Source organism: Daucus carota, chromosome 8 (assembly GCF_001625215.2).
Source record: "Daucus carota subsp. sativus chromosome 8, DH1 v3.0, whole genome shotgun sequence".
NCBI lineage: Eukaryota > Viridiplantae > Streptophyta > Magnoliopsida > Apiales > Apiaceae > Daucus > Daucus carota.
Genome location: NC_030388.2, coordinates 8801271 through 8817100, shown reverse-complemented (window position 1 = coordinate 8817100; position 15830 = coordinate 8801271). Strand labels below are relative to the sequence as shown.

The following is a 15830-nucleotide window of genomic DNA, read 5'->3' as shown; positions in this document are numbered from 1 at the left end:
CATATTTGGGTTAATTATCATACTCATCACTGAAGTGCACAAATGATATGGGTCTCAATCCCCTCATTAAACTCGCTTAATGGTATCAAACTCATCACTGCCGTTAAAAAACAGTAACAGAAATTTAGACGGAGTGACAAATTGGCTGTAGAGTTTGACATGTGGCATGCCATATAATTTGACGTTTATATGAAAATAAAGGGGTTAATTATCATACTCATCACTGAAGTGGACAAATGGTATCAACTTCATCACTGATCTCCACGGGGTCTCAGTTGGCTCATTAAACTCGCTTAATGGTAAACTCATCGTTGTTGTTAAAAAAAGTAACGAAAATTTAGACGGAGTGACGAATTGGCCGTAGGGTTTGACATGTGGCATGCCACGTATTTTGAAGTTTATATGGAAATAAAGTATACAATCTTTTTATTAAATTAATTTTAGGATATAATTATCTAAATAAATGCATGGAACTAAATTTTAAGATTTTGGGAGGATATATGGTTTGGCAATAAATCGTTTCAGCAGGAGTTTCCAAGACTGTTTCAAATTTCTGTTATGAAAACTGCATCAGTCCGTCTTATCTGGGAAATATGGCATGCATGGGGAGATTTGCCTCCTTCAATCTGGTGTATGCAGTTAAGGGCTTGGGAGGTGGAATATGTCAATATCCTTAGTCAGATTCCGTCGTCTTTAAAGCTTGAAGAAGGTCAGGATATATTGTATTGGAGCTGGTCGGGTAAGAGCTACTCGACTAAAGACTGCTATATGGCCTTAACGGACAGAGCGCTTGTGGGACCTGTGTGTGTCCTTTTGGAAGTTGAAGATTCCTCCGCGAGTCCATTTTTTTCTCTGGAAATTGGAAAACCAGGTCCTTCCAACGAAGGCTTTTTTGGCCAACAGATTGCACAGCATGAATTTATCTGCAGTCTGTAGTTGGTGCACAAGTGAAGTAGAAGATTTAAAACATTTATTTTTTGACTGTGAATTGGCAGCATGGTGCTGGTCTGATGTTTGCAGCTCTTGGAGCGTGTCTTGGAGCCGTATCGTAAATTTAGATTTTTCTCTTAATAGGCTCTTTCATTTTTTGCAGCATGAGGAGTTTAAAATTGCCTGGCAAATGGTGGTATCTGCCACATTATGGACCATCTGGCTGTTGAGGAATGATCTGATTTTCAATAACGTTCGATGGAGTAAAGACAAGGTACTGCGAATATTGAGAGCTAGAACATTCAAGTGGTTGGAGGTCAGTGATATTCTAATCGGAGGTATGGAAAATCTGTCATATGTTAATCCAAGAGGGGCAATCAAAGTCTGTCAATCTAGGAAGATTAGTGAATTTTGGTCTCGATGGCTGAGTAAGTATGATAAGGTAGCTGCGGTGGATGGTGCAATGCACAAGTCTAGTGGGTGCTATGTCAAAGCTGGTATTGGTGGAGTGATCAGGTCAGCTGAGGGCCTAGTTGAATATATGTTCTCAGGACCATCTAGGAAGCAACATATATTTGAAGTAGAATTAGAGGCATGTATTCATGTGCTGAGCACAATGTCAAGGGCGATAGAGAATGGTTGTAAAATTCTTATATGTTCGGACTCCGCGGAAACAGTTAAGTTTTTGCATGGATTAAAATTTGAAAGTGATGACAGCAATCTGGTGCCTCATGAGATTATTCAAATGCTTAAGGTGGTGGATATTAAAGCAGTTAATAGGCTTTTTAATTTGGAAGCGGATGGGCTGGCTAAGGCAGGAATGAATAGGGCTGTTCTAGTTGAAAAATGGGGTAATGGGGTTTAAAGATTATTAAGATTATGGGCTGTGTTGGAAGTCTTGCTTTGACTGGGAAAGGTTACAATTTTTCCATGTTCAAAAGGTCCGCTTCTCGATCAATGTTTTTTCAGCCCTCTTTTATTTCCAAGCAAAAGCTTTTAGTTTCATTGGCTGGTGTATTCAGAAGTTGGTATGCTCAAGTATATGGGAAAGATAAAATGTTCTGGGAGAAGAGAAAGGCTAGTCAACAAATTAATTCCCAATGCATGAGTTCCAGTTTAAATCAGAGGCTTCAGCCTATTATGGGAATTATCTGTAGCTCTTCATCCTCTTCACATAGCTGAGTTTAATGGATCCTAGCTAAGAACCTCCGAAGCGCGGTTATGTGAAAGTTAATATTCATGCATCCACACTGAATGTTGCTCTTCAGAATGGAAACGTGAATGGGGTGGGGTTGCTTGCAAGGGATCATCGAGCCAGATATCTCTGGGGTATCATGGGACCTATGCGTGGGGTGGGTTTTCTCGAATTGCAGCTGTGGGCTATTCATAAGGCTATGATCACTGCGTATAGGAGGCGGATTCCGAAAGTCATCCTTGAATCAGACAATGCTCAGGCCTATGAAATTCTTCTGGACCAAGATGGAGACTTGATTGAAGAGGAGGGGTTGGAGGAGGTGGTGCGTCAAATCAACAATCTTAGTAGGACGTACAACCATTTGAGGCAGGATGATGGAAACCGCTGGGACTGCGAGCTAGTGTCCGTTCTCGCTTCGAGAAACAGGGCGGCTATTTGCATGGTTCAGCATGGCTTGGACAATTGCAGCTCGCTGGTGGAAGTGCCAGTCCCGTTTGAGGAGCTGCAGGAACATCTAGATAGGGACATGGGTTTTGGGCCTCATGCTGATTTCTTGGAAGTGCAACCCAATTTTGGTGAAGGGGAATTAGCGGAGGAGCCTCCAGTCATTGACATATCTGATGAGGACGAAGAGGAGGATGAGGATGTCTAGTAAGGCTGCAGCAGTCTGTTTTCGAGTTCAATAGCAGCCAAGGGTCTTACTTTGTTTCTGGTTTTTAGTTTCACCCTCTGCAGTTTGTTATTTTGTTCTAATCTGGCTGTTCTGTTTAGTTTCTGGGTTTCTGTGCTTGGGTTTGTTCCCGAGCTTGTGCTTTGCTTAGGTTGTAAAACTCTTGTTCTTTTTAATTTAGTTTGGTTTATCAAAAAAAAAAAAATTTTAAGATTTAACTAAATATCCAAGATTAACTTTTATGTTTTTTTATTAGATTATAATTATTTTTGAATAATATTGAAATGTTTCCTCTTTTAATAAATTTTATTTATGTGAATATTATTGTTGGCAAAAAAATATTTTTAAATTTTTTTATATCACCAACTTTTTTAAAATTTTAAGAAAAATCTAGAGATAAAATAGAAAGAAATTCTTTTCGATTTTTAACACTTCTATTTCTGTTAGGTCCAGATACGATTGTAGCCGCGGAGGGGGGGGGGGTTTGAATACAATCGTCACAAAATAATTGCGGCGGAATAATCTGATTTGAATATAACTTGTTAATCAGATTTTAATTAATTAATATAACAATGTTTTAAGTCGTTATATAATTAATATGGTTCAGTTTTGATGTCCACTAAAGTTCGTAGAATAGATTCAAAAGGATGTATTCTCACTCAGTGATTAAAACAACCGAGTGATCAAAGCACAAAAAACTATGGATTTAACGAATAACAAGTTACTAACAACTTGAAAGTTTACAAGGCTTTGAACAAGAACAAATGAAGAAGGTGAGGCCATATTTATAGGCAACACCTTGAACTAGCATGACAAAGGTGGCTATGACAATTCTAGGAAGTGCCATTACAATTCTACATAGGGGTATGACAATTACAAGGGATGGTATGACAATTTAAGCCATTGTCATGCCACAAATGGGAAGGTATGCCAATCTAAAGGATTGTCATACCATGTAAAATTCGGTATGACATACAGAATTGTCTGCCAAGTTAAGAAGTGGCATGACTGTAACACCTCAGTCCCACATCGAGGAGTGTGGAGACTTTAGTTCAGTTTATAAGCATAAGTACTACTACTAATTGCACCAACAAATCATTATCTTTTGGGGGCCTGTGGCGAGTTTGTGAATTACCCAAGTTGTTGCAATTGGGCCAGTGTATTTGGGCTTATTTTCGGATTCGGATTTCGGGACTTGACTCGATTTTCAGAAAAGACTCGGGATTTGACCCGGGTTGTCACATATGGTATTCAGAGTAGGCTCTCAAAAGCTTGATTCGTCAAGTTGCCGGAGGTGGGGACACGAAGGCTGGTGGTATTATCCCACAATGGCAAGAGTCCGGAGGTGGGGACACGAAGCTAGCCGTTATCATCCCACAATGGCTAGAGAGGTTCGATCTGGGCCTATGGGCTATCCGTTTCGGCTTGACGAGGACGTCAGGAATTTAAGTGGGGGAGTTTGTAACACCCCAGTCCCACATCGAGGAGCGTGGAGACTTTAGTTTAGTTTATAAGCATAAGCACTACTACTAATTGCACCAACAAATCATGATCTTTTGGGGGCCTGTGGTGGGCTTGTGAATTACCCAAATTGTTGCAATTGGGCCAGTGTATTTGGGCTTATTTTTGGATTTGGATTTCGGGACTTGACTCGATTTTCGGAAAAAACTCAGGATTTGACCCGGGTTGTCACAATGACTAAAACAATAAAACAATGATTTTCCTTATATAATATATTCAGTAATTATTCACTTAATTATATTAATTATATAAATTCATAAATTAAATTAATTCGAAGGTGAATCAATTTAATAAATAAATTATACAACCCATATAATTATTTTGAGATGTGAATTAATTAATCAAATAACATATAGTGCATTTTCTTCAGCAGCAGGTCTTCTGACTTCATTTAAACGATATGAATCTTTGTCCTGATTGAACGACCACCTATTGTTGATGCAGAATATTTAATCAGAGTAGCTGATACACAAATGTACTTTCAGGTTCATCTGTATCTAGCTGAATCAAATATTCTTTATCAATTAAACATTTAAGATTTGTCACCTTACAAAAAAAAAATCATTTGAGATGTGGCTTGTTCGTCGAGTCTTTATCTTCGTAGTTCTTCTTCATAAGTAGAAATAGTATGGAATCTTCTGAATAAATAAAGTATTAAAACTTTATACCTTCTGGACTTCTGGACGTGCTACAAAAGATTATTTATACACTGAGGCTTGAACATATTAATGAACTTCTTTCAGTGGTGTGCAGCAACATCCTGAAATTCTTCAAACATATGATTTTAATAAATCATTCGACGTTCTTTGTACGGATTCCTTCAACAGTACTTGCTATTTACTTAGCTCTCTTATCAGAGATGATTTGATACCTCTTTAATTACAAATAGGCTAAACATATGCCTTTCAATTTCTTTTGGAGTTTCTTGTACTAAACAAAAACATGAAAATAAATATATGTAAATTTAACATATGAAGCAGCCTACATTGTTCAAATATTCAAAAACAACACATAATGTTTAAACAACTTACATTTTATTTTCTTTCATTTGTTTTTATTCAGTCTTTTTTAAATAATGTGCCACGTCAATCGCCAATCTGTCATTCCGTGTAAACTTCCGTTACTTTTTTTAACGGCAGTGATGAGTTTGATACTATTAAGCGAGTTTAATAAGCCAATTGAGACCCCGTGGAGATCAGTGATAACTTGATACCATAAAATAAGGGCCTAGAGACCAGTTTAGGCCAGCTCCCTACTTAGAAAATATCTTAATGCCATCAGTGTCAAAGATACTATACTAATAATTTAAAGGCGTTGAATGGTTGTTTATGACATATATTATTCATAAGTAACTAACATTTCTTCTGCTTTTTATAAGGTGTTTGATGTTTAATGTTTGACGCGTTTGTTTAGGTCCGTTGCATAATGTTTGACAAATATAGCGATGGGTATGGTTGGAGTGTGATTTTTTCAAGAGCATGACTATATTTTCTATTTTTGGTACCAACTCACTTTTTAGCAAACGATTTTTTATGGACTATATTTTTTATTTTTGGTACCAACTCACTTTTTAGCTAACGATTTTTTATGAACGGAGAGGGTCAAAGCAATTAACATACGTGTACCGATGAGCAAGAGCATATCAAATATAAAAAATTCTTACCTAAAAAGCATATAAATTTATACTCTCCTGTTAAAATCGAAATATTAAAAGTTTAGTCGATCGTTCGGTTGCTACTTATGCCGAATTATGGGCTTTCTTATATAATCAATCATCATTTTTAACTGTTTTAGAATAAATATTATTCCCAACCCAAAATTCATCCTCCACGGTCTAGGCCTGCTTCGAAGCTTTTATATCTTTTGCTAATTCATTGGACTCTTCCACCATATCTTCGAATTTTTCTTCCATTTCTTGACCCTTCAAACAAATTTACAACATGGTTGCTAAGGAGGGTTAAAAACTCCCCCTTCACCCAAGCCCACTCCTGTAGTCGCAACGCCATCTGCGGTGTCAACACCTCCTTCATCAGCAACTTACCTTGGAGATCTACGGAAATACTTTAAAAAAACGCCATCTACGGTGTCAACACCTCCTTCATCAGCAACTTACCTTGGAGATCTACGGAAATACTTTAAAAAAAACAGGTGTGATCTTTTCAAAACATAAACCTACATGATTATGATTATATGATTGGTTTTTGTTTTACTGTATATATTATTTTGAGGTGGTTCATATTTCATGATTAGGTATAATTGTGTGTTTAAATTTATTATTGTATGGGTTGTTTTCGTATCCAATTTTCATTTTTTTCTATCTATTTTTGTCCGAATTTGAAAAGATTGGATATATGTTATCGATCTTAAATTATATATAGGATCAGTTACGTTTTGTGTTATGTATCTTCATGTTCGATTTTTAGTTTTTCGCTAGTGCTCATGAAGATTGTTTGCGGTTCTTAGATGGTGACGATGGAGCTGGTGCACTGGTGACTTAATTAGTGCGTGTTGCAATATTAGATTAGCCTGAGTGACTAATTTTATTGCGTGATTCTAGTTTTAGCTTTGTAATTTTTGGATATTATTTGGTTATTGCAGATGTTATTTTTGAACGGCTAGTTGACTCTTTTTTTTTTGTCAGGTAGTTGACTCTTTTTAAATTTGTTTATCTTTGGAATTTGACTTTTCATTACATGCATTAATGTGAATTTTTGTGTTTTAATTTGAGTAAATTGTGCTTTGATTTGAAGAATTAATGACCGTTTATATACATTTGAATTATCTTTAATTGATAAATTGATAAATTTAAATTTGAAATTGGTTTTTGATTTATATGTCTTAAATGTGTTTTAATGCTCCTTAAATGTGTTGTCTGTATATTATGGAAAATTGGTCAACTTTTCTTAAGTTATAATCAATTACCATCCTAATTTGGAAATTGATTACTTTTATTAATTTTCAAAGATTCAAAATTTAAAAATCATTTATGGTTGTCATTAATGATGACTTTATTGTGCTTTTAATGGCTTTATCGTGTCTTTTAAGGCTTTTTGTTCCAATTATGGATGCCACTTTTAATGGCTTATTGACCATTTTGATGATCATTATATTTAATTATATTTTATCCTTTATTTTTACTCCTCACTTAAATTTTAATTTTTATTGTGCCAAAAAAAAAATAATTTTTATGTGTCTTACCAAAGGATTTTCCTTTGGTTAGAAATTAATTAATATTTCTAAATTATTTTATTTTCTATCTATTTTTAATATATATATATATATATATATATATATATATATATATATTTGTTTTTCTTTTTATTAGATTCTCTATTTTACTTTAATTAAATTTATATGTGTGTGATTTTCTTGTATGTTGATTTATGTTTTGTTTGATTTGTTTTTTCAGGATACTCTGGAAGCTACGGAACTTATGAGTTTTATTTTCTTTTTGAAGAAGCTTTATTGTCTAAGCGTCCGGAGTTATGTTTGCATGACTTTCGGTTAGATGATAAACTTTCTTTAAAGAAAGAAATCCTGAATGCGGTTTATTGTATTTCGATACAATTCATCTACGTTATGTACGTGTATGTAGACCTTACAAAAGAAAAATCATCATTTTTAACTAAAATCATTTTTTTTTATATTTTCTAACTAAAAAATTTAATTTTCAAAAAATAACATTGGACAACATAAGAGTATCTTCAATAGGCTTTGCTATAATGGTTGGTTAAATTAGATTTTTAAGAAATTATGTTGTCAAACTTGTAAGAAATTTTGCTTTGATGGTATTGATTATATTAGTTGACTATAATTTAAATATAGTATGTTATTAATATTTTAAATTGCTATAAATAGAATATATCATTTTAATATGATAATAATTGTTGTTTAATCATCCTAAAGATTTTTTACAGGGATCGACAAATATAGCCTTTCATAGGAGGTTGACGATAATTATACACGAGGGGTAGGTATGGTTGGAGTGTCATTTTCTTAAGAGATTGGCTATATTTTTTATTTTTGGTATGACAACTCAGATTTTAGCTAAAGACTGTTTATTGTTGGAGATGCTCTAACTACCCTTCATCAATATATATATATATATATATATATAAAGGAGGATGCGGGCGTCTCTAGAATTGCCCGATTCTGTCTTCTGATTTTTCTTAAATTTCGGAGAAAAAATATAATTATAATTAAAAAAAACAGGTTCAAGAATTCTAAGCGTAATACAAGTGTTTTATTTATCCTATTCTAAAGATAATACCCTACCATCTTAAAAAAGAATCATAAAGGTAATAAATTTTTTATTTTTAACTGCATATTAATATAATATTGTACAAGTAACGATATAAATTAACGAGACATCCAAGATACAGCAATAGAAGTAGAAGTATATTCCTGAAGCAGGATACAAAAAGACCAAGCTGGTCGCAGCTTCAAATCTAAACTTCTATTCACCATCATTCTTATTTGTCTGACTCTTTAGTTATTTTTACAGCGAAGTAAATAAAGCCTTCAATTTTCCCCACATTTGCTTACTTAGATCTTCCTGTATATTGAGTCAAGTAGTTGTTTATTTTTGCAGTTGGTTTTTGTCTCTGAGTTTGTTTTGTTTTGCCTGAGTCCCTGTTTGTTAGATTTTTGTAGTTTGAATATTTTTTTCTCAATCAATATCTAGGTGAGCAAAATTAAATGTCGACTTCAATGTATTTGTGTAATTGTCTAGGTTAAAACTACCTAAAGGAATTAGGTGCTAAGCAACAGAGCATAAAAACTACACTCTGAAAATCAGTAGAAATCTTGAATAGCTCCGATACCTTAAAGTTGGATTAGCTCCGTTTTGTGTAATTGCAATAGGTCCTCCTGTTATTCAATGTATATTGCTTGCTCAGTTATGATCAATGTTACAGTGAGACAGAAGAGTTCTTTCCATTAATATTGTGAATATTGTATGATCTATAATAATATATGGTTTCATGCTGCTTTCAAACACTACAAGGCCAAGAAACAATAGAAAAGAGCAGGAAACACATGTTATAGTCCAACTAGTATTTAACATTTATCTCATACTGCTTGGTTTGCGTAAGTGTTAACATTATCCCTTGCAAACATGATGCTCTGAAAGGAGCAAATTAGAATACGGAAACGGAGTTCTGAATACAGAGTTATACAAACCTACGACACCATTATCTTAAGAATAATACAAAGTTCTTAATCTGGCTACTAAACCAAATGCTTGACAGAATTCGAAAGTACAAAGTTACCAAATGTTATTACAAAACCACACATTACATAAGACAGACAATATGATGGAATAGTAGGAATAGCATGATGGAGGTAGTATACTCCTCTCTTTGCTTGCTTCTGATTGCGAACATTAGTGGAGACGCCAATTTGCCAATTTGTAAGATTCAAGCGTTTCAAAAATTCCCAATTTGTACCTTTACATTTATTCACATTTATTTACAAAATCATACATTACATAAGATTAATTACTAACCTGAATGCATCTCTGAGATCCCCCACTGCTTCATGATCCAGATTTATGAAAAACCTTGTCGGTGAATAGTTTGTCAGCTTTGCCTCACCTTACAAATTCAGCGGACAATGTTTTAGGAAGACATTAAAAATCAGGAATGCAAAATTTTCAGAACTACCTTGGATCAGTCTAGCTTTAACACTGGAGAGCACAACTATAACTGGATGTTGGCCAGCATTATGAACTTCGTGATTGATAGATTGTTCCATTTCATCGTAGAATATCACTTGTGCAGAAGTGCTGTTAAGAGATTGATAAAAAATTTCAATGGTTGAACATGCAATATTTTTATTAGAGCTTACATGTAAAAGATGAACACAAACAGCATATCGTTGATGGTAATCTCAATGCTGTATTTCAGCTGATTATATTTGTTCCTGTAGGTACTGAGTGGTTGCACTTGTTGTACAATGCCAACAACATCTACAAAACAAAATAGGCAGTTAGAAAAAAATATACTGAATTTAGGGAATTCTTTTACAAAAAAGAAATGGCTCACCGATTAGAAAGTTGCTTTCCCTTGCAAGATCCATAATAGCTGATAAGTCAGTGAAGTGAAACATATGACGCGGGATGTAATCCACACCTTCAGCCACAAAGAGCTCAGTCATATGATACAATTGGATGAAGACATCATTTTGAAAGCATCTGTAAGTTTTCATAGAACCATATTGCCTAACAACAAAGTTGTGGACATTATAGGTTTCTCCTTCCGTAATCAAAGTCTGAAATTGATTTATGTTTGCTGCAGCAATCCATGCATGAATGCGCCCTCTCTGTTATAGTACAACTACCATTAGTAATGTAATAAACCTTGAGGTTGAGTAATTGGTAGGTAAAGAAACGGTTTTACTCACCAATGCATCGACGAAAATTAAATTTAAACCTACTGTATCTCCATGGCGATCAATAGCTTGCCAAATCCTTGTTACTCGGACTTGAAGCCTCCATGCAGTTGTTGTTTGAGTGCGTAGGTTTGATATCATTTGGTACGGGATCTCAGCCATGTTTGTGTGATATTTTTCTTTGAAGCAGACCTTGATTTAAAGCCACTGCTGCTTGGAACTCCTTTGAATGTTTTAGTGCTCCTAACTATTTTCTCCTTGGCTGGTAGCTATCATTGAAAGGAATCTTGTAACTTTAACTCAGCATTACTGTGCATATATGCAGTCTGGTCTCAGTGCCCTGCAAAGCCTATGCTACAAATTTTCCTTTTTTCTCTGCAACCTGCAAGGTTAGCATATTTTTTGGCATATACATTTGTTACTTTCCATAAGTATAATGTGCACAGTATAAATCCCAAAATAATTGTTACTTGATAGAATCTGAATACTAAAATTTCAGAAGGATAGAAAGCATTATACAGCACGGTGAATTTTATTTTTATGATAACAGTATCTCAATACTAAATAATGTTTTGCATTAGGGCAAAATTACATTTTAGTTATTTGATTTCATAAGTTACCTTTAGTGCTCTGCAAAGAGGATGCTTTTGCTTTTGCTTCATCTCTCCAATCATATGATAAAATTGGATTTGTTGTTTTCGTCTTCCCAGCTACTCTTGCAGGTGTGTGAAATGCTGGTGCTGAAACCGTCGGCAATATGAGGAAATCAAGTTCTCAGCGGTTGATTCCTTTCTCACGAACAGATCTTCTAAAAGTTAGTGAAGCCTGCATATTTTTCAACAAATCGGAAGCAAATGCAGGAACAAAAAATTCTTGTAATTTAGATAGTTTCTAGTTTCCATCACAAACTTATGTACAATACAAATTCATAATACATTGAGTTACCACACTTTTAGTTAAGTAGGAAATAGGCAATCATACCAAAAACAAATACATTGTTCTAAAGTGCGAAGGTTTGATGCTTTAATACAGAGCAAAATAGTACATTAGCAAAGATAACATAAACTAAAAGTTCTGCCTTCCAAATAACGCTTCAGATATTTAAACTTGAAGCCAGGTTGACATCTGATATTTCCTGCGCATCGTCCTTTGATGTATCTGCCTGTTAGTGTAGAATTATCAATATTTTATTAATCTCAAATTATAAATTCCTATTAAGTTAACATGTAATTAACATGACCTGTGATGTTTGTGCCTGACTGTTGGATGCACCATCACTTATGTTTGCCGGCAGACTTACCAAACCTCTGCAAATGTTATTACACCAGTACAATTTGAAACTCTTGCCAATGTTAGTCTCTTCCAACCGAATCACCATACTGTACTCGTGTCCAACAATGTCTAACAGACATTTTGGAGTTCCTTGATTGCTGAAAATCTGTTTATAACAAATTGTTAGATTATAATTTAACTGTGAGTTTAGGAGCTCATGAGATAACAATCACCTCATGAACTAAATCAGAAGCTTTTCTCCCAGTGATCGTTCGGACTTCTCTGTCTCCCAAGATAACTTGCATCTGGCCAGAATTATCCTCAGCAACAACCCAAAATTTGAACCTATAGTCAATACATATAACACTATTACATAACTCTTGGTATGAAAAATAATTTAGACATGAAATAATTGTACTAACTTTTTCTGTGGATATGGAACAATTCTGTTACAACTTTCACAGATTGGACCTAATTGTTCAATTTTCATCTCTTTGTCACAACTGGTGCAAGCATTGTAAAACCATTTAAGATTTTCATCTATTTTAACAATTCTGACATGAGCCATGAATAAATCCTGCATGGAAGGTGCAAATATTTTATTTTAAATACAACATCTTAATTTGGTCAAGTGTACTTAGTATTGTATTTCCTTATATAATCATATTATTAACCTCAACAGCTTCTTTTCCCATATTGCCAAGTGCTTCAACAGTTGCCATGAGCATCGGCTTCGCTTTTGCCTTTCCCAACAATCTTTTCGCAAAGTCAGGGTTCTTTAAACTAAAGAAATTGCTTTTAAAAGTCAGCTTCATTTAAATATGCTAGGACTATATTTTGACGAAGAAGTAAAGAAAACAGACTCACAGTTTCCTAAGCTGTGTCACACTGTGATGTTTGTAGTTCAGATAGATTCTCGTTGCGTTGTTGTTTGATATATCAATCTGACCTGCATATGAAATAGAAAGGAGTAATAAAAAATGGTCATCAATCAGCAGTATATTTTGTAGATCACTTACCATTCCACTTTCCAACTTTGCATCCGGATATTATTATGATAACCGGCTGATCCAAAGGAGTTTTCATCTGCTTATCAAAGTTTTCACCAAACTTATCCCAGAAGGTTACGTTAACTTGTGAACTACAATTGAAAGCAAAAATAACACATTATGCCCAGTCATATTACAACATACTTGTCTCAGAAAGCTGTACTTACCTGCCATCTGTGATGATGAATTTGGCCTGTCTCTGATCTTTTCCATGCTTGTTCCCTAAATCTCTTATATTGTCATAGTCCTTAATGATCCCCACCACATCTGTATGAAAAGAAAAAATGTGTAGAACTTACATTGTTTTTTATTTTAATAGTTTAAACAGTTGTAAAATAACCTGAAAGGTAGGTTGTTTGTTTAGTGAGTTCCTCCATCTGGCTCAGATCATAGAAATCAAAACCATCCGCTGGTATTGTAACACCATCGTCTGGTAGTTCTTGTATTTCCATCTCCTTACTGAACACCAACTGTGTATCTTTCCTCAAGAACCTGAACTTATCAGTCTGCTTGTAATGCTGAACATCAAAGTTCTTAATACTAAACAGTTTTCCCAAATAAAGCTGATATTGAAATTCCTCAGCACATTTTGTTGGAACAAAAGCATGAATCCTTTGGCCCTGCATGAACAAAAGATTTAACTGTTAGTCAATATGGTGGCTAATTGTGGAATTTAGAGAGCATACAGTGATCACCTTTTGGTCGATGAGAACAATGTTGAAACTTTTGAACTCCTCTCCTTCTTTGGTTGAACCTCTCCATAAACTTATCACTCTGGCCTTGATTCTGTAGGTATCAACGCCAGTTTTCAAGTTATCAATGGTAGTGTATTGACTGCTTGCCATATTGTGTTCTCTGGTTTACTAAGATAATGACCTCATGGGTGGTTATATAGTTCTGTTTTTTTTATCTCCCTGCAGTAAAGATGTCTACCTAACAGAACATGCATTTATTTGATAGAATAGAAATAATAAAAACAAATGAAGTAAATTGTCCAAACAATAACCATGCAGTTGTTCACAAAATAGAGAAAAGTAGCATAATGTTAGACATCTTAATACGTGTACACCACAAATATTGTCGAATTAAGTTCGTCCTCATACAGGAACTGAATAAATTCTTAACAAAAGATGTTAGCCACGAAACAGTGCTTTCGTGAACTTCAATTTTCACGAAATTGATCATTTTCCAATCTAAAAAAAACAGAGCACTATGTTAATAAATACAGAAGCGAAAAAATAGTGGTATTTCATATTTTTTTACCTTCTCAACTTTGATATTCTTCAACGGTGGAGGCATTGAATTGTCTGCTGTACTGAAAGCAACTGGTTCAATTCCTTTTCGCGCTTTGGTTTTCATGTTTGTTGAGTTGCCGGTCTGTGGAGTCTGATTTCCATTGCCATCAGTCGAATTGTCCTATTGAAGAAAAAAAATATTATGATAAGTTTATGTAAATATGTTAATAGTAACGTATGTGGCATACATTGACTATGGAGCAGTCTGCAACTTCCAACACTGTTGCACCAGCTGGATCAAAGTTATCCCCTTCTTCCTATCCAAGAAAAATTTCCTGTGCATCATAAACAGTCGAGCCCTTCTGTAGATTATCCTGGTTGATGCAGAGGTTGATCGTTTTTTCTTTAGGAAAGTGTCCAGAATTTCTGGGAATTTGTCCTCCTCGGCTTCCTGTGCAGAAACCATTTGAATTACGAATGCAGCACATGATTAATGTACAACAATGAGTAAAGCAAACAAAATATTACATACATCAGCGCAGTCAGCATGCAAATCAATTACAGTTTTGTCAATGATTTTTGTGATCTCATGGTCTGGGAAGATAATTGCAATTGAACCTCTTTCATCTGAGCATAAAGTGCATAATCGGAACCTGTTCCAACAAATATTTGTACACTTATCAATGACAGGAATTTAAAAATGAAAAATTGATAATGATGTAGAGTGAAAAAATTAAAAATCCGACACCTCTTTTCTGGATAAGGGATAATTCTACCACATCCATTGGCACGCGAACATTTAAATTTCCCACCCTCATGCTCCAACTCTAAATTGCAACCTGAACACTTCCTGAAGAACCAATTCTTTGGGTCACTAATCCTCTTCACGGTGACTTCACAGAAGACGTTACCCTGTGTAATTTAAAATTATGCAGTAAGCAACTAATTATTCTTTATTTTTGGAGGGCTGGTAAGAATACTGTGTTAAAATACCTCTCCGTGATTAGCTGGCAAATTCTTTATCTCCTTAACAGTTGAAATTTTCCTAGGAATATGAACAACCACCTTTTCTTGTTCAACATACGGCTTAACCGGTTCTTTTTTCTTCTCTGTCCAACTGTACAATTTTGATATATCATAAGAATTTGTTAAAAGAACTAGTAATTTACTAAACACTCCAAAAAATATCCTCTAAATCATTTACTGCACCTCCTTTTCAGCTCAGCCACACTATAGTGTTTAGGATTAACAAACACTCTAGTTGCAGGGTAATTTGACAAATGCGATGTACCTGCAAAGACTGCTTAATTTAATAAGGAGTTGTTTTTTGCCAAAAGGTTGTAAAAATGATAGAATAGCAAACATGACCTTCATAACGTCCAACTTTAGCACAGGATATTATAACATAAAGATTTTTGGCGTCTAAGCCGCCAAACTGCTTCTCCACTAATTTTCCAAACTCATCGAAAAATGTAACAGGCACGGTCGAGCTGTCAATTTTTATAAATAATAGTTAAGTCACAATTGACAAAGGAACAAGTTACTACTGTACATTGTGTTAAAAAAAG

At 34.6% G+C, this 15830-nt stretch overlaps 1 protein-coding gene across 1 annotated transcript; it reads right to left on the bottom strand.

Annotated features, from left to right (window-relative positions):
• Positions 1 to 12250: 12250 nt before the first annotated feature.
• Positions 12251 to 15458, bottom strand: LOC135148407 (uncharacterized). The gene is made up of 11 exons (XM_064083573.1): positions 15256 to 15458; positions 14795 to 15174; positions 14511 to 14713; positions 14291 to 14443; positions 13723 to 14220; positions 13368 to 13647; positions 13195 to 13294; positions 12998 to 13119; positions 12846 to 12927; positions 12653 to 12761; positions 12251 to 12555 (listed from the first exon to the last, which is right to left on the bottom strand). The coding sequence occupies exons 5-11, from the start codon at positions 13870 to 13872 to the stop codon at positions 12376 to 12378; spliced, it is 1023 nt and encodes a 340-aa protein (XP_063939643.1). The 5' UTR covers positions 13873 to 14220; positions 14291 to 14443; positions 14511 to 14713; positions 14795 to 15174; positions 15256 to 15458; the 3' UTR covers positions 12251 to 12375.
• Between the last annotated feature and the right edge of the window lie 372 nt (positions 15459 to 15830).